General features: G+C 35.5%; 1 protein-coding gene across 1 annotated transcript in view; it reads left to right on the forward strand.

Moving 5' to 3' along the window:
- Positions 1-1,850: 1,850 nt before the first annotated feature.
- The window catches only part of LOC117328383, a 68,749-nt gene continuing 44,614 nt past the window's right edge, over positions 1,851-25,985 (forward strand). The window contains exons 1-2 of the mRNA XM_033885911.1: positions 1,851-1,918; positions 2,469-2,659. Coding sequence (XP_033741802.1) covers positions 1,851-1,918; positions 2,469-2,659 — 259 coding nt within the window. The remainder of the gene's footprint in view (positions 1,919-2,468; positions 2,660-25,985) is intronic.

A 25,985-nucleotide genomic window follows, 5' to 3' on the forward strand; every position in this document is an offset into this window, starting at 1 on the left:
TTTTCATAGTAACTTAAACATGCCATAGACATTGGGAAACACTCATGAAAAAAACATTGTGTTTTATCTAAGTAAGCAAGCCTATTCCCCTATTCCTGTCCCAGAGGAATCGCACATTTAACGTAAAACCATGTAATAGGTCATACATATGTATTGAGCTGTATAGTGTTCCCTCGTATACTCTTTAACTGATGTCATATATGTATAATTTTTTTCTAGAATTTAAAGATTGCCTCTCTGTTGCGTGCCACTGCCAATTTTGACACATAACCATGGTTTGCAGAAAAATGTCTGCCAGACAATTGCACTTTATAGAACTAAAAACTCCCAATTTAACATTTTTTGATCTGTAGGACTGTTTTTTAATGTTTTGTTATTTACAAGCAATGTCAGTGATAAGACTCGACTTGAATTCAGGTTTATTTCAGATTTATATATTTTGATAGAGGAAGTAAGTGGATATCTGAATATGGTAGTATAGATTTTTGACTCTATACCGTATCAAAGTTAACGAGAACACCACTTGTTTGGTGGGCTGTAATGTAGTGCATTTTATAATCATAGGTGTATTTTAATCAGATCCAGAATTTTTACATGAAAGGTCATGCTTGAACCTATAAAGCTACTCAATTGCTTTGATTTTCAAGAATATTTTGTCGTTTTGAAGCACAAAAAGAAACTTGCTGAAGAATCACCTGGATGTTGTTTAAAGTTATTTCAGAGAAAATTATATTATATTATATTATTCCCTCCACTCGTGGTATTATTTTATATATCATTATAACCACACTCCACTCATAGGATAAATTATATTGCTAATTGTACCATCATAAATTTTTAATACCATGTAGAATTTTATGTTTAAAACACATTTACCCCCCACATGGAATCTATAAATAAACATATGTTCTGCAGAGATCACTGCCTAACATACCGGGCATAGTACAGGGGACCTAATGAAATATGGAACACATATGCAAATTAAAGATAAGCAGATTTGATGACAAATACAGGTTATTTACGTGAGCTTTGACTTACAAGATAATAGGGTTGTGATGAACAGGCTTTTTATACCTTTACCGTACCACCTCATTATCCTGATAAATGCCCTGGTGGTTAATAGCTCGTGCCCTTTCTTTAGGATGAAGACTTAATGTCAGATGCAGGATTGGTCGGATTACATAGTGGATATAGCACTCGTTTTTTACCTAGAAATCCAGGGGTTTTATAGCACATTTATAGACATACAAAGGGTAAAGAGGGGAGGAAAACCTGTCAAACCACCTGGATTTTCTCCTGGTCTCAACATAGTCATTGTAAAAAAATTTAATTAATTAAATATTGGATACATTGAAAAAGTTATCAGTGAAGAAGGACATCTGTTAAATTTCAAAACTTTTTTACTTTTTTTTTTCAAAAACAAAAGTTGTCGGTTGTATTCAGGGTTCCTGAAATAAGATGCAATTGATTACTGTGTAAAAATTGTGATTGTATCAGGGTGTTAACTGGGACAACTAATGTAAAAAAGTTAACATGAATGGTGTAAAAGTGTGGAATGAATTGTAATAACTATGGTGAGTATATACAATATTACGTACTCTAGCTGTTGCAGGTGAAATATTGATTTGGAAAAATATGGTATTCAGGCCTAGGTGGAGCAGAATTTAGGATAACGATGGTTAAAAGTATTAATCACAAAAATGATGGTAAACAGGTGTAATATTAATTAGGATAACAGTAGCATACATTAGGATGAATATAATGATACACAGATGTAACAAAAAGCTGATTACTCAAACTACAAATTCCTAAATGATATTGTGTGTGGAACTCTCGCATTGTCCTCCAGTATGGAATTGGATAATGTTGAGTTTCAATTCTTTGTCACCTTTGATATGGAGGATCACAAAGATTTGAGGTATGTTTACCTATCTAATCCAGCCCTATTTGCTATACCTTTTTATAGAAAGTGAACCTTTCTGTGAATTAGTGTATCAGGTCAGCTGGTGTATCTTTTGTTATACCTGTGTAAAGAGGCTGTTTGTGTACTTTTCTGTGAACCAGTGTATCAGGACCTTTGGTGTATCTTTCGTTATACCTGTGTATAGAGGCTGTTGGTGTATCTTTTGCTATACCTTTTTACAGAAACCACTTGTTAACCTCTCTGTGAATTAAGTGTATCAGGACATTTCAGGTGAACCTTTCACTATACCTGCATATAAGGACCAGGTTCATCACCTTTCTATGTACCTGTGCATTACAAGAAAAACTGGTAAACTGTCTCGGTGAACTTTAGATGAATAAGTACAAATTACAGATATGTGTATAAATAAGAACATGGGTAAAGATGTACAACTTGTGTATAAATAAGAACATGGGTAAAGATGTACAACTTGAAATGTTGACATGGTGAAATTCATTTAGTACCAAAATGACAGGTATGTATAATTCTGTTTTCTTCGTTTCAGTGTAAAAACTCCGGTGAAGGACCACCCTCCCAAGAGTAACCCCAGTAAACGACACAGGGAGAGACTTAATGGGGAGCTCGACCATCTTGCCAGTTTACTGCCATTCGAACAAAGTGTTATATCAAAACTTGACAAACTTTCTATTCTTCGGCTTGCTGTAAGCTATCTCAGGACCAAGAGCTACTTTCAAGGTAAGACAATGTTTCATAATACAGTTACACGTTGGTATAATATGACTGAGTGAGATGTCGCACTACCATGTTGAGGTATGGCATTACAGTGGGATGGTACTATATAAAGATGTCTCTTGGTGGCTCCATCATTCCTTGAAACTTTCTTGATATGACATTTTATCTCACAAAGTAGTGAATCAGTTTGAAGGAATTCTGACAAAGTAGTGATTGGTAGGGCTTAATTCCAACAAAGAATCAGTTTGAAGGAATTCTGACAAAGTTATGATTTGAAGAGTTTCCCAGTTCTGACAAGTCATAATCTGAAGAGCTTCCAACAAAGTTGCAATTTGAAGGGCTTCTGACAACATAGCAGATTAAAGGGCTAGCATCGAACATTGCAACAAAGTAGCAGTTTGAAGGACTAGCTCCAACAAAGTAGCAGTTTGAAGGACTCGCTCCAACAAAGTAGCAATTTGAAGGACTAGCTCCAACAAAGTAGTAGTTTGAAGAACTAGCTCCAACAAAGTAGTAGTTTGAAGAACTAGCTCCAACAAAGTAGCAATTTGAAGGACTAGCTCCAAAAAAGTAGTAGTTTGAAGGACTAGCTCCAACAAAGTAGCAGTTTGAAGGACTAGCTCCAACAAAGTAGCGGTTTGAAGGACTAGCTCCAACAAAGTAGCAGTTTGAAGGACTAGCTCCAACAAAGTAGCAGTTTGAAGGACTAGCTCCAAAAAAGTAGTAGTTTGAAGGACTAGCTCCAACAAAGTAGTAGTTTGAAGGACTAGCTCCAACAAAGTAGCAGTTTGAAGGACTCGCTCCAACAAAGTAGCAATTTGAAGGACTAGCTCCAAAAAAGTAGTAGTTTGAAGGACTAGCTCCAACAAAGTAGTAGTTTGAAGGACTAGCTCCAACAAAGTAGCGGTTTGAAGGACTAGCTCCAACAAAGTAGCAATTTGAAGGACTAGCTCCAACAAAGTAGCAGTTTGAAGGACTAGCTCCAACAAAGTAGTAGGTTGAAGGACTCGCTCCAACAAAGTAGTAGTTTGAAGGACTAGCTCCAACAAAGTAGCAGTTTGAAGGACTCGCTCCAACAAAGTAGCAGTTTGAAGGACTCGCTCCAACAAAGTAGCAGTTTGAAGGACTCGCTCCAACAAAGTAGCAATTTGAAGAGCTTGTGTCCTACAAAGTAGCAATTTGAAATAATATGATATTGAGTTTGACGTTCCGATGACTACACTGTCACCTTCATCAGACTAATGATCAATGTGAAGCGTACTAGCACTGTCTTATGAAGGAAATATTTCCGAAATGTTACGGATGTTTTTTTCTCTAATCTGTAACATCCTGTGTTTTAGTTTAAGTAAACAACAAGGCTTCCATTGAGATCGATATATATCATTGCCTGTGATGGGGTTAATGTAAGAATGGTTTAAGGGGGATGACAATGTTTAAAATGAGGCTAAAGATAAAACGTATAATACTTTAAACTGTTTAAAACCCATTACTCGGTGATAACAGCATCTTATATGGGATTTATACATATCCAAATGTCGTCAAACACAATTTCATGCTAAAAGTAGTCCTTATTTCCAGGCAAACGCATCCATAACCTAGATCTACATAGGCTTTCTGCGAGCCAGACAAAAGTTTGGATTTCCTTTAGACATGCAATAGATAACCTCTATGTAATGTTTACTCACATTTCATTCTTGATTTAACCTTGTTGAATGATTTTCTTGTGCAGAGACAAAGTTTAATTAATGTGTTGCATGCGCGTTAGACCTGCTTTGACACCCCCAGACATGCACACCATGTAGTACGGAAGTTCCGTGTTTCCGTGACGAAGAATGTTAGAACACAGTTGAGTCTTTTGTCAGAGGAGAGGCAGTCAAAACATGTATATATACCGATTTCAAGTGCATCCTTACAATGAAGATATGGTGTGGGCTTTTTTTCTTCTTTTTTTGGTTTACGAAGTTAGACATGCAGTCATTCGGCAGGATAGTTTTTCATCGCATTATCAGTGGAGGAAAACATAGCATTACAGACAGCTGCATACTTCACAAATAAAGTAGGCCTGAACCAAAATACAGGGGCTTTATTTTGTGTTATCCTTGCAGCAAGAGGATTAAGTACAAATTGAATGCTATGACATTGAAATGAGATACAGATTTGTTTGATGTTAGATATTTTTATGCAATTTTAACATTGAATAAGAAACAAAATATTTAGATTTGGTTGGTAATTTTCCTATGTCACTATTTAAAGCTAGATTAAATTTGGAATATTTGAAATCTTATTCATTATAACCATATTAAAGGAAACCACCTATGTCTGGTAATAAGCCCACCCATATCTATTGCAGTTCAGTAAAAATGCTTATATAAATGCATGTTTATTGTCATGCAGTTGTTTAAATGTTGAACTGCCTGGGCTTAATTAAGAGGACAATTTTGTTCAGGCTCCATCGTGATTGAGGTTATGGTGCCCTAGTTAGGCCACTGATAATCAATGATCTTATTCCAAGAATTACATCACAATTAGATCAAGCAAGAAAACTTGAACCATTTCAAAAATGAAATATGAGAAATTTCTTTTAAAGATGAAATTACTGTCATCATAATGAATGAAAATAATTTCCTCCATTATTTGAAGAAAACATTCAATTTCTCTCTGCGTGAATCGTGTTTGGCAGTTCAGTCGCTGTCACAGGTTTTACCGTGTTGGGGTGCAATGTATGATGAGTTTGTACAGTGAGGTACGGAGCCTGACGGAGCCAGTCTGGGGAAGACCAGCCAAATGACTGCTATAATTGAAGCAGTAGTGGGTCCTGTAGTAATTATACTCAATAATCATTAGCTCTGCCAGTCAAACTCGGCTGTTTCAGTGTTTACTCGAAAACACTGACTATGCAATCAATTCTTATTTTTCACTCTTCAGTTTTAGTCAGAAGACATTATACATCTTTGATACCAATAGTACTTATAGTTGTCTTCTGAATGGTATTTATAAGAAATACAGATGTTCTCAAAAATACTGTGGTTGTTGATTTTTAATCCTTTGTTTGATTACGATGTAGGCATATGCTTGTTGATTTTTAATCCTTTGTTTGATTACGATGTAGGCGTATGCTTGTTGATTTTTAATCCTTTGTTTGATTACGATGTAGGCGTTATATATGCTTGTTGATTTTTAATCCTTTGTTTGATTACGATGTAGGCGTATGCTTGTTGATTTTTAATCCTTTGTTTGATTACGATGTAGGTGTATGCTTGTTGATTTTTAATCCTTTGTTTGATTACGATGTAGGCGTTATATATGCTTGTTGATTTTTAATCCTTTGTTTGATTACGATGTAGGCGTATGCTTGTTGATTTTTAATCCTTTATTTGATTACGATTACGATTTGAATACCTTAAATACCTGATATTCTTGAAGTTTTCACAGGACCAAAGTAATAACCAATATAACACAAATAGAGAGCAAAAGGAAACACATGCTAATTAGAATTCAAATGTATTCATACACATTGCATATTAAACTCATTCATTTTATTCCTCAAGGCTGATAACCTAATCAAATTAAGTTTTCCTACATAATATCTTAAGATGGTAATGCAAACTTCATAATTTTCATAAAACCTTGAAGACAATTTTTTTTTAGAAGGAAGTGTGATTTGATTTAAAAATTCTATTATGTATCTATAAAATATTTCCCGAAAAGAAAGAATTTTCTGTGTAGAAGTATTCTTGTGATTTTTTAACAGTATGTCAGACATTAGTGACAGCGGTTGTAGTTATCGAAATTAATGGTACAGGCATTGTGTGCAAAAAGGACAAACCAATTATGTGTCATTATGATAATTTTAGTCAGCTACTCAAGCAGATGAATAAAATATTATTATACTTTTTAACCATACCTTCAAAATTTCTCTAACTAAATTGTAAAAAAATTCTAAATATACATACACAATTCGAGAGTTAAAGATTGAGATATTTTTAATCAATAATCTATGAAATAAAGATTTTTCTTTTTTTAGTTCCAATTTAACTAATTCAGCTGTATATGACCCTGGGCTTGTGCAATCCTATTTAAAATTCACTGGTAAAATCCAAGTAACAAAACTCTACAGATGGTGGTTTTACGCTGTGTTTATTACCTTTTGATCAGAGCTGTAATTTACCTGGTTTTTGGAGTCAGGGTCAGAAATATCATAGCCTAATTGGACTTGATTCTCATCCATTTTATTTCTTCTTATCCACAGATGGTGCCCAAATTAATCACACATACTGTTGTCGTTAATTGTACAGCCAGAAGCTAGGAAATCATTGTTCTGTACTTTTTTGAATTATTTATAGATACTTTGCATCTGATTGGTTTGGAACGTGTCCAGGTATTTCTATAAATAGATCATTTACATGAAAAATTGTCAATCATATACAAATCTATACTATTAGGGGGTTTTAATTTAACATCCATATTATGTTGATTAATTTTTTATTGACATGATTTACTGAAACTTGAGCCACAAAGGGGCCGAGGTGGCCGAGTGGTTAAGGTGTCCCGACACTTTATCACTAGCCCTCCATCTCTGGGTTGCGAGTTCAAAACCTACGTGGGGCAGTTGCCAGGTACTGACCGTAGGCCGGTTGTTTTTCTCCGGGTACTCCGGCTTTCCTCCACCTCCAAAACCAGGCACATCCTTAAATGACCCTGGCTGTTAATAGGACGTTAAACAAAAAAAAGACCCCACAAGTCTTTGTATTTATTATGTTAGAATTGTTCTCCTGTATTGATGAACTTTGATGAAATTCTTCATAGCTTACAATTATTTGATCAAATGTAACTATACTAGCTTCATAGAACATAATTATATTATCTGATAGTAATCTGTACCTATTCACAAGTAAGACAACTGCGGAATTTTGGCATATCAGAAACATAGGGGGGGGGGGGTGATACTGATACCTACAATTGGCGGGGGGACCTAGGGGGGCATCTACAATTGGCGGGGGACCAGGGGAGGGGGGGGGGGGGGGGGGGGGGGGGCGCTGGTCCTCGGTTCAGTTTATTTTACTTTGTTTTAATCCTATTAACAGCCAGGGTCATTTAAGGATGTGCCAGATTTTGGAGGTGGAGGAAAGCCGGAGTACCCGGAGTAAAACCACCGGCCTACAGTCAGTACCAAGCAACTGCCCCACATAGGTCACAAACTCGCGACCCAGAAGTTAAGGGCTAGTGATGAAGTGTCGGGGCACCTTAACCATTCAGCCGCCGCGGCCCCTAAGACATGAGGAATGAGAAGTTATCATTAAATGAAATACCTCAATAAAATTAGTTTGTAATGTCATTGATTCACGTATGACCTTCAAGATAGATACCACTACCTGATTGGTTGAAATTTTCATAACATCTTTTTTTTTTTTCCATTTTAATTTTGCATGTAGGTGTATTACAGCACAGCAAACTCTATTTTGACTTCCATTAATAATTTCTTGAATGATCTATTGATCGAGTGCTACAAAAGACAGAATATGGTGTAAGGAATGATGTACTGAAGTCGACTTTGTAAGACAATAGGATGACTAGAGAAACAGGGTTGATCATTAGACATTATTACAGCATTAGTCACATAGAAGATGCAGTGTATTAGAGGAAGTGACTGTTTTAACATCCTTGTTCTTTTAAGCATTTTACGAGTGACTTCCTGAAGTGAGAGATTCGACAACATTCAGTCAACATCGGGCTACTCTGAGGAGCCCCAGACCGCACTACTCAACATGCTCTACACAGACTTTCCCAGGAATAGCATAAATATTGATATTTTTCCTCTTCAAATTTTATAAGACAATAAAGGAGCGTAGATAAGGTTAAGAAAGAGACCTGTTTAGCACTACCGCTGTGATAGCAGAAGATAAAGGGCTGTTGTGTGTACTTACGCCACACCGAATTGCTCAGTATCATGACAGCAGGTTCTGGCTATTCCGACTGGCTTCCAGAGTAAACGGTTCTAAAATAAAAGTATTTAGGCTCTCCAGCATATAACTACAAGGTTGGGATGCGGGAAAGCATTTAGGTACAAAGACTGTGTAATTATAATCATATTTCATTTGGTTACATTGGTTGGACATCAATTATCCATCCTGTCTCTGTGTGTATATTACGCACAGGCTTCTAACCTTTTCCCCTCAGCCTTTCATTAATGGAAGACTATTCATTTTTACCCATCTTCTTTGAAAAGCCTGCTACTGGTTCCCTAAGAGCACTTAAACAGTGATTTACAATTCCTTGTCAGAATATGGAGAATAAAACTTTGATTCGCTGTTTGCCCATGTAATTAATACAAGAGAATTATTGTTATCTTCAATGCATACGTTAATGTGAGTGCCGCGTTATAAATTATGATCCTTATTCCTCAAGATGTTTGCTGGAAATAATAGTTTCTGTACTACTTGGTGAGGAAATTTCACTAGTAATACATCTGCCTCATATATATGTTTGATGCATATTTCATTTTTGGTCTTAAAATCATTTCAATGCTTTACAAGTTGTCTTGTATACAAATTGATATCGACCACATTTCTGTAAATTTCCATAATTGGAATTGACATCGAAATTATTTCTATTTTTATTTGATTTCCCAATATCACTAAATATGATTTCCAGCTGAGAATTTCGGCTGAAAATATGATATTTTCATTTTTTGAATTGATTGAGTTCAAATTTTTTATGATATGACTTAAGTCTGAAATTCTTGATGATTGTCATGAAAGTTAATCCACGTAAACAATTTTAAGTTCTGGAAAATAGTCAATGACCCTCAAACCTTTACTGTAAGGTAGAGAGCGTCAGTACCCCCAATGTATCTCCAAGAAAAAAGAGTTCTAAATAATTGTTGAGCATTTTTCGGACTAATTCCTTCACGAAAAAGTTACAGTAATATATATCATCTCTGGTTTACTTATCTCATGTTCATTAGCTTTCAGAGAAATTACAAGAGGATGGTATTGGAGGGTACATGGCGATAAATATGGTACCATTTTCAGTCTAATTAGAAATATCATTTTTGAGAAAGGTGGATTATTTACCAGAATAATTACGGTTTGTCTGTGAGTATAATTAACACCATATAACATTGATGACTATATCTCGGTGAAATCTCCCTGATATTTCCACACAGAGAGTGCTACGCCCCGAGGCTTGTACAAACTACATTGACAAGCACACCTGGGATATGTTTCTCTGTATATTAATTAATGAATTTAATAATTCATAGAAAATAATAACCTGAATGTATTTACACATCATGTGAATTTGGTTACAATTCATCTTCTAATATTGATCTGTTGATAATATTGATGTGTTGATCACAGTAATATTGTGATATTATGCCATTTATTAGGCCTTCTAAACTGTTCATCAGAGTTATTAAAAATATAGTCCATAACATTTTACAATGAGAAAATAGCAGGAAAAATTTACCTGTGGCTTGGAAATGTTTTTCTGAAATGGTCATCGATAGTGTCCCGTAAATATGAAAATGGAAGGTTGATGTGGTAGGAACATTTCTACTCTAGATACAAGAATTTCACAGTGGTTACAGGTATAGATTTGGAATCTGAAAATATGCAATAACCATGCAAATATATATAGGGTAAAAAGTAGTGTAGGAGAATGGCCAGCTGGATTAACAGGTAAAATTCACCCGTGATTTGAAAATGTTTTTTTGAAAATGGTCATTCATTGTGTTGATGAAGGAGATATGAGTGTTAAGATATTAAAACTTTGCTCTTTGATTCCAAACATACCCTCTTACCTGAAAAATGAATGATCGACAATATGCTTTCTTCACCAGCCTAGAATCCACCTGTGTTCAGGGAAAACCTGTGTTAAGGGACCATCTGTGTTATGGAAATGCCTGTGTTAAAGAGACCAATTGTGTTAAGAGACTGCCTGTGTTAAGGGACCACCTGTGTTAAGAGACCACGTGTTAAGGGAATCTCTGTGTTAAAGAGACCAACAGTGTTAAGAGACCACATGTGTTAAAAGACCACCTGTGTTAAGAGACCACCTGTGTTAAGGGACCACCTGTGTTAAGAGACCACCTTTGTTAAGAGACCACATGTGTTAAGCACATTAACAGACCTCTTGTGTTGAGATGTCATTTGTATTAAGTGCTGATGATAGTCACTTTCATATTAGTGGAAAGAAATAGTTTTATTGGCTCTCTGATGAGAGTGATATCGGAATATGTATAAGACTACCTGCACAGATGTGAGTTAATCCAGGTGTCTTAAAAAGGAGGTCTTTGTAAAGTCAAATGTCAGTAGAAAGTCAAAAAGTTTTAATTTGGTAAAATCAAATAAGTTCTTAATTTTTGTTGTCTCATTTTATTTTTTGTTTGCCTTTATAATTTTAATGTCTTTGATCAGGTGGTCAGTGGCACAGATGTAACACACATGCCTTTCTCCTAGGTTGCTGGGGTTCGATTCCTAAATCGGACATAAAAAGGTATGAGGTCACCTGCCCAACACATTGGTTTTCCCTGGGTACTTCGGTTTCCTCCCACAGAAAGACCTGCAAGCACTTTCATCTGATCAACAAGCATGATTAAGTTGACATAACTTAATTGTTTTGCAATTGTTGTAAATTGAATAAAGTGATATTTACAATGTTGTATAAAGAAATGACAGAGGTAACAAGGTGATCATATCTATATTTGTACATAAGGACATGAATGAGTCGTTTATAAAGCATATTAATTGATTGCTCATGGTTCAGCTACTGTGAGAAACAATTTCAACCTAATTATTTTTTGATGCGTTTATATTCGTCCAGTGATCTCAGCGTATTCTAATTTTTCAGATGTTAAGTTTGTTTCTGGGTCAGTGGTTTTACTGAATTAGGGTAACACTGATATGCTTAGTCACTGAAATCTTGGATCAGGTGAATAATCAGGTAGGTTGGATCAAGGTCACTGCTGTAACTCAACTTGTTCATTGGGTAAGTTGGATCAACGTTGCTGTAACTCAAACTTGTTCATAAGGTAGGTTGGATCAACGTTGCTGTAACTCAACTTGTTCATTAGGTAGGTCGAATCAAGGTCACTGCTGTACTTCAACTTGTTCATTAAATAGGTCGAATCAAGGTCACTGCTGTACCTCAACTTGTTCATTAAGTAGGTCGAATCAAGGTCACTGCTGTAACTCAACTTGTTCATTAGGTAGGTTGGATCAAGGTCACTGCTGTAACTCAACTTGTTCATTAGGTAGGTTGGATCAAGGTGACTGCTGTAAATCAACTTGTTCAAGAAGTTTTAGTTTGAAAGTTTACATGTCACTGTTTCACATTAAAGGTTAGAATTATTTTTTTGAATTTAAAGATAAAATATTCTTTTAAATTTGTGTATATGTATTATATATTATCCTCTTAAATACAAGAGTTCTGATACATAATTGTTGGGTATAAGTAAAGGACTACAAAATTTTAAGAAGATTTTTCACAAAGATAGTTATCCAGAGTTGAAGAAGAATGATTAAATCATTTTATTTAGTTTCAATTACGAAAAGGATAGACTTTCAAGCTCTCTTGAAAATTTAATTTTAGGTCAAAATGCATATCAAAATATAAAATACATGAATACAAAATGAAAATACATATCGAAATGAAATCCTGGCATGTATTAATATCACATGAGTTCCTCAAAGGACGAAACCAGATCTGTAAAGCATCTCTTTACAAAACCATGCAGATTCTTTTTGTATTTCTTACATATGAATTCATTTCCATGTATGATTGACTGAGTCAATACAGAGTCTGGGACATACCGCCAATCAATGAAGCTTACTTAAAGCTGTCTCTCGTAGATCAATTGCGATATGTTATCTTCACATTAGCATTACTCAAATATGGCAGAAAAATTGCATTTATGTGCCACACAACTTCTGGATAGAACTTAGTAATTGAACACATTTACTTGCACAAAACATTAAAATCCTTCTATGTATCCATTTCTCGTCCCATTTTGTTGAACGCTAATTATTTCCTACGATAGCGTAGCATGCACACGTCATGCCATCATTTGAAAAGACATGGCCCACGTTTGATATGGGTCCATAATGTAGGAATATTATTTACACCAGCGTCAAGGCGACACTTCATTTCCTTAAGGAAGTTGGGCAGGGGCTGATGCAAAAAAGGCTTACCCATTTCTTTAATTACTTCTGGCCTGTATGAACCAAGCAAGAGCAGCTCAGGTTTCCGAGACGGACCATTCCAGGCTTTTAACCGCCCCTCGTAAAGCTGTGAGCATCATCGGTACATCACATGGATGATTGGGTCAGTTCTACCACCAGACAATGCATACAAACAAAATTGAATATTTTTTTGTCCTTGTCTATATCTATTGTGAAGACTGTGAAGGATATTTGTTCAAAGAGATAATAGTTGGGATATTCTATTGTAATTAACATGCTAGGCTTTTCATTTCCAGTGGAACTATTACTGTCTAGTGATAAAGACCACCAAGATGGATTTACAAAGCAATGAAAAATGACTATTTTTCGTCCTGTTAATTGACCTTTGGGGTAGTGGAATGAAGAATATGAATTTTGTATTGATGTATGTTAATACTATATAGATATGAAAGAATAAACAAAAATAATCATGCAATATTTATTTTTTTCATTTACCGTATTTATTTGTGAATTGACCTGAGATAGAGATTCAATGTTTGAAAAAATGGAATATTATGAAAAGTATAGTAAAATAAAAGTTCTGTTTCAAAACACTTTTGCCACCTCATTTGCCATTGTTTGTGGTAGTTTGACTATAAATTCATTTCAAAGTAACGATAATGTAGGAAAACTTCCTACTGTAGTTATAAAAGAATTTTTACAATGGTAGGTAGATTGGGAATCTAAAACTATATAATAACCATGCAAATATATATAGGGTAAAAAGTAGGTCAGGGGAACAATTTCAGGATCTCCAGGGAAATGGCTGACTGGAGTTATGAGGTTTATTGGAATATAAAGTGTATAGCTGGAGAATAATGAAGGTTAGTGTTACAGCTGAGGCTTCACGACCACGATATGTCTGTCTTACTGTTGGGGTGAAGAAAATGCCTTGTTTGTATATTAAGCAAATTTAGTATTTTCAAACTCTCTGGTTGTTTTCAAAAAAAATTAGTTGCTTACACAAACTCAAAATGTTGCTTTCCTTTGTGAGGTTGTATGATATAATTGATGTGAGTATAGATTTCAAACTAATGAACTTAGCATAAATAGGCGGGTTTTCAGTAAATTTTTCGCAACAAAAGATTTTTATCATTGAATATAAATCTAAAATATTGTTGTTATCTGTAATCTATCATTATATACAAGTAAAGAAGCAGCCAATAATAAAAAATGTAATTTTCAGTCATCATCATGATGGAGATATTAATGGCTTTTAGAAGCAACCTATGGAACTTGCAAGAATTGGTGAATACTTCCTATCGAGAGTAAAAACAACATAATCATGCGAATTACTTTTGTTCTGGTTCTGTATGGGTGAGATATGCTCAAATCATGTTATCTCAGTGAGATATTTTAACTGGAGGTCTGTCAGTTGTTTGAAATATCAGCACCTTAAGGATTTAAAGTGAACTCCCCATACAAGGACAGACTATACTCAATATGTTGAGCTGTAATTTACTGCCTGACACCTGTGTCTGGGAACCCTAATTTGGTAATTACCCCATTTTACCTGCTTCTCTCCATTGTTTGCAGCCAGTTGGTCAGACGGACATAAAGAATGTGACATACTAATAACTCGGGTCTCAATAGACCATACATTATCTTAACATTGTTTGCAGATGTTCAAAATATGCTGTCCAAATTTGATAATCACCTTGTGATAATGCTGGGTTGTAGGGGACTATAGTGATATCTAAGGTTCCATGTCCGTTCGGCGGGTTATTTGCCTACGGCAGAAAAGATTGTCTGTGTAATTCTTTGATGACACAGATATCTATCGAATTAAGAAAATGAAATCAGTTTGCTACTGGAATTGTATTATTAAACATGATTATTTAATCTCTGAAAATCCTAAAATTTCATTGGGATAGATAGATATATCAGCTTGTTTTCAACTGTTCTGCCCCAAGGCTATAGTATCCTAGAAATTACCCAAATTTACTACATAGGTAATTGTATTTCTTATTTTAATCAATCCTCATTGTGCCCTCATCCGTATTCAAGTTCAAATTATACTGAGAAATTACTACGACCACAAAACAAAGTGAAATATATCAAGGTTATTTGACGAAGCAACTTTATTGAAATATTTCAGTATGTTACATATAAATAAAAAGTTTTATATTCCATAATTCAATAACTGTCCAGACATTTTTTGGGGGGGGGGGGGGGGGGGGGGAGAGGGGGGACTGATCGTTCCATTCTCCTGTTAAAAATGTCCAAGTTATACCAATTTCTTATAATCCACCCAGGAAACAGAAGAGTCTGTATACGTATGGATTAATTATCAAGGCTCTGAAACATGTCATATTTATCTGACATGAGTTCTTGTCTGATTATAAATACACCTACCAATAGAGTAATATATATTATATTGCAGCTAAATAGAAACTTCAATTCAAGATCATTAATGGTCACATCTATATAACAAAGACTATTTCATTATCCTGTAATAACCCCCCTCCCCCTACCGGTCCGATAATAACTCTCCTGCCCCCTACCGGTCCTATAATAACTCCCCTGCCCCCTACCGGTCCTTTAATTACTTCCCTGCCCCCTACCCGTCCTATAATAACTTCCCTGCCCCCTACCTCCTACCCGTCTTATAATACCCCCCTCCCCTGCCCCCTAACCGTCCTATAATAACCCCCCTCCCCCTAACCGTCCTATAATAACCCCCCTGCCCTCTACCCCAACCTATTGTCAGCATGTACTGACCCCCTGGGGTTAATGCAGGATAAATATGGTACACATATACCAAGGTGTCCTAATTCTGTAACACCAATATTTGAGATATTGCATTGAATAGAACTGAGATATGACGTAACTTTAGCTAACGTGATTGGTGACAGTTGACCAGCCACTGTGATCCTTGCTCCTGTTAAATGTATGCTTTCATCACCGGATAATTCTTACATATATGCATAGCATGTCAATTACTGCCATTCCATGCTGTTAATTGAGATGTAATATAGGTAGCCGTAGACTATTGTTGTCATCTTATTCCGGGTATTTGTTATCGGGGCCCACGGACTTACAAACATCCAACTCCACTGATGTAATGCTCTATTATACCGTAACATACTAACTGATACACAATAACCCGCCCAAATAGATTGATTTAATTATCATTTCAATATTTGTCAATTTGTAACACAACAGTGACACACAAACATCACCAGGACTCTGTGTCAGGCGTGGATGCACAAGCCCGTCAGTATGGTGTTGGCTTGTTGTGGCGAGTGGGAGTGGGGAATGACTGCTGTGCTTTTGGTAAATCGTATGATAAGAGAATGGTTCCCCGTGACAATGTTTGTCGGGGGTGGCTGCAGAACCTAATTATGTTATATAAGACACACACAATGCTTGTCAAGCACATGACTCGCAGCCGCTTGGAAGGATTTGATTGTGCAGACCTGATGGGGCTAATCATTCTAATTAGATTATGTCATTAAATGAAGAGGTCCAGGAGGCCATCTCTATGATCCAGAACTCTTGTTCTCACCACTATTCTTCCATCAGTACCCCATTTCAACTTCAGTATCTGTTAGCCAGTATTGCAGTTTGAATTTTACTTTTCAAGAAACTTAGAATAAAGTTTCATTTTTTCCCTAAGTGATTTTATATTGAGCATTCTTAAGACTACCCATATTTTAACTTTAGTCCATAACTTAGTCCATAACTGATGATTTTTTTTTTATGAAATTTTAATTTTACTATATTTAATTGATCTTTTTATTATAATGTCATTATTTCTTCTGATTAAAATGTTAAAAATAATTTAGCTGGATGGTTCCTTAAATGTTCTCATGGCGATTTATACTACGGTAATTCAATCAGATTTTGATATCAGTCATGAAAATAATATTCTAAAACAAGCCTGGATTCTTTGAAACGCATAGGAAATGTAATATCCAAGTTTTTTTTTTATATTCACAGCAGCGTTATAGATTTAAAGCATGTCTAATTCATCGTCAATCCTGATTTATACATAACCAGACTGATCAAGGCTGTTCTTTAAGTATAGATATGTTATATGTTCTAATATCTTAATAAACAGAAAAATTGTGTTATCAAATAGGCTGAAATATTATTGAAGTCTAATTCATAGCCATATTTTTCTTCATTTGAACTTTTCTTAACAAAAGATTTCAGCATTCCTGTCATCTTAATAATAACGCCTGGTCATATAGGGGACATATTGTTTTACGCAGAATCTGGAGTTTTGAGAAGCTGCCCAGTATTTAGCCATTGTTAGAGTACAGAGTGACGGGGAATTGAGGATATCAAGAAGGCAGGCTTTGTATTTGATCACAAATGAAGTCGGGGGAAACAAAATTTAATCCAGCTATTTGTGGGAATGAAACAGAGCCCTGTTTATTTATATTGGTAAATAATCCTCAGTAACTTCACCTAACATCAGTATCCATTTCACAGGTAAAGTTCAGTGATTAGTCAGCTTTGTTCAACTTTTGACAGATAAAAATATTTCTTATTGAAAGTGATCGGTGTTTATCCATTTACTAGATAAAACCTGTTTAGATTTAAAATTCCATCTTTGTTGAAATTTTCTTATTTTAAGTAACGTTGATATTTTTTTATAAAAGAATTTTGAGCTTTTTTTGTTGATCTTAAAAAGGTACCAGACATTTTGGTGGATTGAACCAGGTAGGGGTTGGTTAATGTAAGGTGACGGTAGATGATGTCTATATCAGGCTAACTCTTGACGAGGTCTGACCCGACTATACAACACACCACTATCCTACAAGGTTCTCTGTAGTTATCCTTCTGTTTCTTAGTGTCGTTCAACAATGGCCGACAAAAGACCCCTCACGGGCGGCCTGATCGAGTCGACAATAAATCGCTTAGCTTTGTTAGACTGTATAATAAAAAGCTCCTTCCATACAGCTCTTCGCGCTTCGTTTCATTTAAATACACAGTAACATAATATAAATACACAACACTCTTTTTTTTTCTCAATGTTTTTCCGTCAACAGTGACATAGAACAGATTTTATGATAATTTTGTATAAAATTTTATGGGTTTTGTTCAGATTTTTGAAAAATAAAAAAAAAGTCTTCAAAAGAAGGAAGATGAATTGTCCACCGACTATCAGCATTTAAAGTGAGACTAATAGTCATACTGTAAATGCGACTTGATATCAAAGACACTTGAGAGAAAATCGCTGAAGGTTTTAACCCTGTGAGGATCTAATTGACCTTCCAGGCATCGGTTTTCAATTAAATGTGTATCAAACCTTTGGACAAATAAAACAATTATCCCCCCTTTAATGGTCTTATACACGGGTGTTTGTACAAACTGCACACTCTGTCTATAGAACTGATGGCTTCCAACGTCAGTAAATGTTCGCTTGTTCAGAAATGGCCCATAACCCGACATTTTGATCCTTGTTGCTGGTTACGCAAATCCATTCATCACTTTCTAGTTGTCCCAGAGAATGAACAAGTCGTTTAAAAATGTAATTAGGATAATCATATATTTTAGGTAAAATTATGAAATTTATGATGTAATTAAGTGTACTCTTAAATATTGGAACTGAAACTACTGGTGTTCCAGAATTTTAAGTGATAGTTTCAGGAAAGAATTTTAATTACACTCAGTTGCCATATGTACAAACACAAATCTGTAATTCAGTAAATTAAACCTATACTATTAGATATGTAATTTGTCATATCAAACAAAATTACTAACCCCTGACTTTACTGAGTGATTCCTGACTTTACTGACACCTGACTTTACCAACACCTCACTTTACTGACACCTGACTTTACTGACAACTGACTTTACCGACACCTGACTTTACCGATACCTGACTTTACCATCACCTTACTTTACTGACTCATGACTTTACCGACACCTGACTTTACCAACACCTGACTTTACTGACACCTGACTTTACCAACACCTGACTTTACCGATACCTGACTTTTCTGACACCTGACTTTGCCTTCTGATTCTATTTATAGCACCACTAATGCTATCTACCAAATATGGTACTTAATTCTCTCTTAAAGAGTAGTTCCTGCTTTGTCTTATTTATGGAAATAAAAGATCCACATCCTTACTCTTATTTACAATTTTATATCTGGGACAGGAAGTAAGCCGGTTAATCCAATCTATAGGTAAATATGTTGTAACGAAATTAAACACATGGGAAATGAGTAAGAATTTCTATACTATAACCTTTTTCAGGATCTCCTAGGCCAGGAGAATGACCTATGGGCACAGTTTGCATGTTGTCATGGATACATGATGAGAACAGTTTTGGTGTGGGTACAAAAAGGTTGATGAATAACCTCGGTCCTACCTAACTATTTACACAGAAGTCATATCTAGGCCAAGTGGAACCCTCCTTATAAACTAATATAATAGCTTTCATCATTGTTTTTATATACTGGTGAATATGTCGTGTACCATCAAATTTACTGCAGTCTGCTGCCTCTAAATCATAATGTGAAAACAAAAATATTTTAATGTGTTTTCCTAAAACATGTATTTTTTTAAAATATGTATTTACCCTTGTGAGGTATTCATTAAAGTGGTTATTTTACTTTATGGTAAATTATGATTTCAAAGTAAATATTTTAGATGTTTATGATAGATAAAAGCTCCATGATTATTGAAATGTCCCTATCATCACACAGTGTGTGGATAGCTTCCATGATTTGGGTGTTTGAAATACAGGCATCAATTCCGTGCCACAAATCACACATATTTTGACAGTCAGGGTTGCAAAAATGTTTGTAAATGATATTGAAAGACCTAGAAGCTGAATGCTACCTTTATAAAGCAACACAGCGACAGTAGAATTAGCTCTGGTTTTGGTACCAACTGATTCACTTAGATTTGACATAGACACCTCATCGGCTGGGTCACGGAATCACTCCTGCGTTTCATTCTCTGGATGGTACCATGCTTGTCTCGCTCAACTATCTGCTTCTTGACATGATTAGGGATAGATTAAATGAGCATTCATGTGGGATTAAGGGAAAGCCATGAAGGAAGAGGAGTAAAGCAATGCCGATTTACAATAAATCGACTACACGCAACTTGTCCGACTTTACAGTCCAAAAGCTGTGTGTAGGGTACGGCAATTACTACGTATATATCTGTCAGCAATGTCCCGTTGTACATCAAAACATCGCATGCCACATGCAACACCCAGCTCCATTAATGACTGAAGGGGACTCAGCGACAGGAGAGTTCTATTAATCCAAGGGGATAAAGCCAACGGTATCACTGACATAGCCACCTCTGGGATCACAATGCTACTTTGTCCAAACTAATCAGGGAGTTTGTCCACTATTTACTGGCCATTTGACCTCACTGGAAACCCAGGTTAAAGGTTAAGTCATTGGTCCTGTCTGGGATTTACTTTGTGGCCAGCCGATTTCATTATAATCCAGCTGATGGAGACGGGCACGTGTCATGTTTCATAAGGACATTTATGTTTGTATTGATACACAAGTATATAATCTATGTATATATTATTTACCAACATCCTGAATATTCCCACCGCGGATAAAAATACCAAATGGAATTTTGTTTTAAAAGTACATCAGTATTGTGCTACATTTTCCCATTGAAATATTTGTTTTTACAATGAAAGATGGATTATTTTCGTACTCTGACAAAATTAATAGTTTTTTTTTGATGGCTGTAAATATCGGGTAACATTTTTGATTTTACGCTCAGCTGACCAATCAGGAAACAGTGTTTGGTGATTTATCATTTAACTGCTTGACCAATCAGAGAACCGTTTTGTGTTTTAGTACTAACTACTTGACCAATCAGAGTACAGGATTAATTATAATTGTCACTTTTGATGGCACATTAGCCTTATATAGGCAGTTTTATTGTGACATTTTTCTGTTGGATGCATTGTTCACAAAAATAGATACTTTTATATAGAAAATACTGAACAGAATACTCCAGGTACCTTAACTTTAGATAAAAGTCAAATTCTAGAATACCATCCACTTGATGAAAGCCATATCCCTCATTAGTGGTCTACACCTGTATCCCCCTCCCCCTCCCCCCTCCCCCCCCAAAAAAAAACTGACATTATTTTGAGGTCTTTTTAGCAAGCAAATCTGGTTTTTATATTGACCAATTAGAACACTCCCTCTGTGCCATCTACAAAATTTACATGTCGATGACTGATTACCTGGTATGAAACATCTAATTATGTATATAATTGACCAATCACAGTGATTCCAGCTAATACTGCCAGTGGAATATATAACAACATACATTTAACTTTGAGAGTATTTTGTGAATAATTTTGCACAGGAAAAATGACAGAATTTTCAGAAATTTTAGGGTCAAGGAGTTTTATTTCTGACAGGTGTCAATAGTTAGTTGTGGTCTGGTCCTGGTGCGGATAAGCCTATCAATCATTATAATGTTGGTTGCTCAACAGAACGGCATGGCTCAGGTATCAGTAGCCATTGTTTCTGTATTGCATTCGAAGGTTACCTGATCTCTTGGGCAACTTAATTGTTGTTGAGGGTTACACTGACACATGACCTTCAATATGGCATACTTCTACAGAATGTAGCATTGAAATTGTGAATAAAAAATGTAATCGGCTATTTATGTTAAAATATTGCTGTACAATGTTGATTTACAAAATAATTCAAGGTAGAACTTAGTTTTACAACACGTTTGAATGTTTATTGGCCAAAACTTGTAAAATACAACTGTACATTGTGAAAAAAAAGAAAATATAAAAGGCCAAATTCATTTGTGAATCATGCCTCAAAGGATATTAAAATATGGATGATTAAATTGGGGATGAAATAAGAAGATATGAATCTTACAACTGCTTGATTTATTAGATAAAATATACATGTGTATTAAATTTTGGTAAATAATTGAGAGAAGGGAGGTTACTGTTTAATTTTGAGATCAATCTTTGTCTGGCCAAGCAATAACAGAGAGATCTATAGACAGATCCTCTAGTCCTATTTCTGTTGGAGCGATGTCATTAGATTAGGGTGTAGCCCTCTCTAGGATTTCTCTACAGTGTAGTTGTGTCACATTGTGTAAACCAGTCATACAGTAGAGTCACATATCTGAACACCTCATACCAGAACACCACATATCTGAACACCACATATCAGAACACCATATATCTAAATATCACATATCTGAACACCTCATATCTGAACACCACATACATGAACACCTCATATCTGAACACCACATACATGAACACCTCATATCTAAACACCATATATCTGAACACCACATATCTGAACACCATATATCTGAACACCACATATCTGAACACCTCATACCAGAACGCCACATATCTAAACACCATATATCTAAACACCACATATCTGAACGCCACATATCTAAACACCACATATCTGAACACCATATATCTGAACACCACATATCTGAACACCACCAATCTGAACACCACATATCTGAACACCTCATACCTGAACGCCATATAAGTTTTCTATGGATTTGCCTTGGACTTTAAAGTAATCACTCTCTTCTTCATACTTCAATACTTGCTAAGGAAGAAGAAGATGTCATTTTCATTTATTATGCTTTAGCAACTAGATTGTAATCCTTTCCATGTTGAGATACACTTACCATATTCACATACATGTAACAAAAGTGCTAAATAGGTCGGTTTTCCATTTAGGTACATCAGGGTAACCAATATAGGATTCATCAGGATAACCCATTTAGGTTCATTTGGGTAACAAGCTATGTACTTCAGGATAACCCTCCTAGGGTTCATCAGAGTAACCAGCTCAGTACTTCAGGATAACCATTTAGGTTCATTTGGGTAACAAGCTATGTACTTCAGGATAACCCTCCTAGGGTTCATCAGAGTAACCAGCTAAGTACTTCAGGATAACCATTTAGGTTCATTTAGGTAACCCAATCATGTACATTTGGATAACCTAGTTACATACATCGCCTTACCCATTGAGGCTCATCAGGATGTACACCATTAATGCCCTGTATATTTATGTGACATGTTATACATACTTATAACTAAAGTACATCACATTTGTCCTCATTACATATATTATACTATAATCACTGTAATTAAATAGAAACAATATGATTGGTTGTTTAATTGTTCTCTTTCAGTTATTGCCATGTTATTTAATCAGTTGGGTCGGCTGATTCTGTCAGATTATGGACAGTCCCTTGGGGACGAGCGGGCGGCTCCCCTCCAGCTTTGATCTGTCAATCACTACGTAATTTTGTTGATTGCTATAAATAATTCAGTCAGACCAGGGAGAAGTGGACGGATGATTTTTATTTTGTCTGGGTATTCTGGGGCATAAAAAACAAGATCATTGAAAGAAACTAATGAAAGCAATGGCTCTGTGTAAAATTTACGCTGATGTCCGTTTGATATTCAATTTACATTTGCCATAATTGAGTCTGAACTAATCAGGAGGGATCAGCATTTGAGAGAAATACAGGTACAAGTCGATTGCCCTCGGTTAATTAACAGATAAAAAGAAGTTTGGGATCGTCAGGTAGGCCATCGCGGACCTAGGCTGATTTCCTCTGAGGGTTCCAGCTTGTGTTGATACAATTCTGGGTAATGAGGCTGGTGGGTTTGTTCAGACCAACAATCCACCATTGTTTAGCTGTGGGCTAGCGCCCGACACCATGTTGCTTGGTAATTGTGGATCAGCGGGTTTACTGGCCAGAAGCTTTATGTCAAGACGGTTTTTGATGTATTTCACTTCTTCTTGTCAGCTTTCTTATGGATGAGAGTTTTTGTCCAAGGCGTTGATTACACTTGATTATCCCATTGGAAGCTGTGTTATCTGGACTTGAGAATTAACGGGGAATGTCTTGGACACCATTATCCATTTCACCCTTCATCAGATCCGAACCACTCCAAAATATTCCCTTTACGCTCTGTTTTCGTCTTGATAACTTGTGTGATTCTGCTAAGGAGGTTGTTATTTTCTCCTTTGTGATGCTGGTATTGACGGCTTCTTTGCATACTCGGCATGAACCTGAAAAAAAATATTCACACCAATTAGACAAACGTTTCAGCCAAGCAAGGTATTACAGTGCAAAGTAATTGTGAACCCTAGTCATTTACTTGAACATATAGATATAGTATTGATCTGCGTACACTTCAGGATTATAAATAATTCTTTCATTAAATGTTTTCTATTAAGAATATAGTTTCAATAAATCTAAATGATTTTTTTAATTGGATTTTCTTTCTTCACTAACTGTAAGATAGAAGCTAATCAGGGAATTATTTAGCATTTTTCATAGAATTTGATGTTTTTTTCTGGAATTATTGGTCAATACATTGCGATATAAATGGTGGAATTCCATGTTCTGTTTTAGATATGCAAATGTAAAAGTTCATAGGAGTGAATTCCCCCCAGAACATGTATGGCAATGTATATAATTTAACATCATAACATGCTGCAGTTCATGTTGTTCGAACAAATTTTATTATATTGAATGAAAAAAAAATTTCTGTGATAAATCAAAGGCTGAAAAATTGCTATGAGAGTCTGACCTTCCAGAATATCTTTATTAAAAAATCTTATATTTGGGGTAAAGCTTGGTATTCCTTAGATTTCATCTGTTAGCCATGTTAATTAACCTCTGTGAAAGTCTATTGTTATGACCATCTTTGGAACAACTAACTCTTTTACCTGTTGTGGAGAGCCTTTGGCTGTTGCTGAACATGTATACACCGGGCTTTGTCATGGTTTGTGACAGCATCAGCATATGCTCGAGGCTGTCCAGACCTGGCCCAACATCCAACAGCCACCGCCACCGGCTGGATTTGTCTGCCAGCTTTTAAATCAAAAGAGTATTACTTTTCTATCAGCTTTTCAATTAATTACACCTAATTACCTTCAAGATGGAAGTAATCGCACGGACATGTGCCAGGAATGTAAGCTTCTGATTGAGTCAGATCAAATTCGGTTTTTACGATCGTCCTGCTGTGTGTATTTTTGCGCACAAGAATAAAAAATTAGAATTTGTGATGTCAATTTTTGCCATGTACTTTGGCACATCAATGGGATTGGTTCAGTTATGTTAATTTTTTTATTTCTTATTAAGACTTTTTATTGAGAATTATAACAGAAATTCATTGACTTTAACAGAACATTATAATTTGTAATGTTTTGCTCACTAATATTTTCCTTCTCCAAACTCTCCCATCACACTGATTGTCTATATAGCTATACAGCATTATTTTTCTCTGCCAATTAATTCTTAAACAGAAGCTAGGAAAGTTTTTCTATACAAACATCATCATCATGATAAAAAAAAAAACGTATTTTTAAAAGAAAAAAAAAATTGTGAAATCCATGTATTGCTGGGAGAAAATCATAAATTTAAAAATTGTTGGTATTTTAAATGCAAACAGATTTAATGGCTATAGAGCCGACTCAGTCTGATAACCAACAGGTCTTTCATTCGTAACAGATAATGGACATCATTGATCTTGGCTGTTGGTGAGTGACACCCTTCAATTAATACTACATGTATTTGGGACATAGTTATTAAAGGCAACTATTGTATGATAACCCACACCAGCCAGCTTCCCACTACTCCACCCCTCATTTCTCTTAGTATAAACATTATGTCATACAGATTACACAAGCAGAGGATGAACAGTTTATATTTTAAGTATAGCAAGAGTGAGTCCAACACGGTATTTCTACTAGGATCCACGGCTGTTTCATCAAGACCAGTACCGAATTCTACCTAGAGGGACGTTGTGTCTCCACCCCCCGTAGAGTTTATATTTTAGATCTTCACCATAACACTGTGTACTGTCAGCCTAATACATACAATTAGATGTTTGTTTTATTAAATCACAGGCCAATTTTAAACATGCCACATTTGATACTAAGTATGCGGATGTTTCGATTAAATTTTAATTATCGTAAATGAATAAACAACTATCAAGATAAATATTTTGGTGTAAATAACAGCTATATTGCTTTAAGTTCAGTTATATGTTTAGTAAAAATGGTTAATTAAGGTTTATAGCTGTTTATATGTGAGATTTTCTGTATTTGGTTTAAAGCTATATAATCAATTTTGAC

This window comes from Pecten maximus, chromosome 5 (assembly GCF_902652985.1).
Source record: "Pecten maximus chromosome 5, xPecMax1.1, whole genome shotgun sequence".
NCBI lineage: Eukaryota > Metazoa > Mollusca > Bivalvia > Pectinida > Pectinidae > Pecten > Pecten maximus.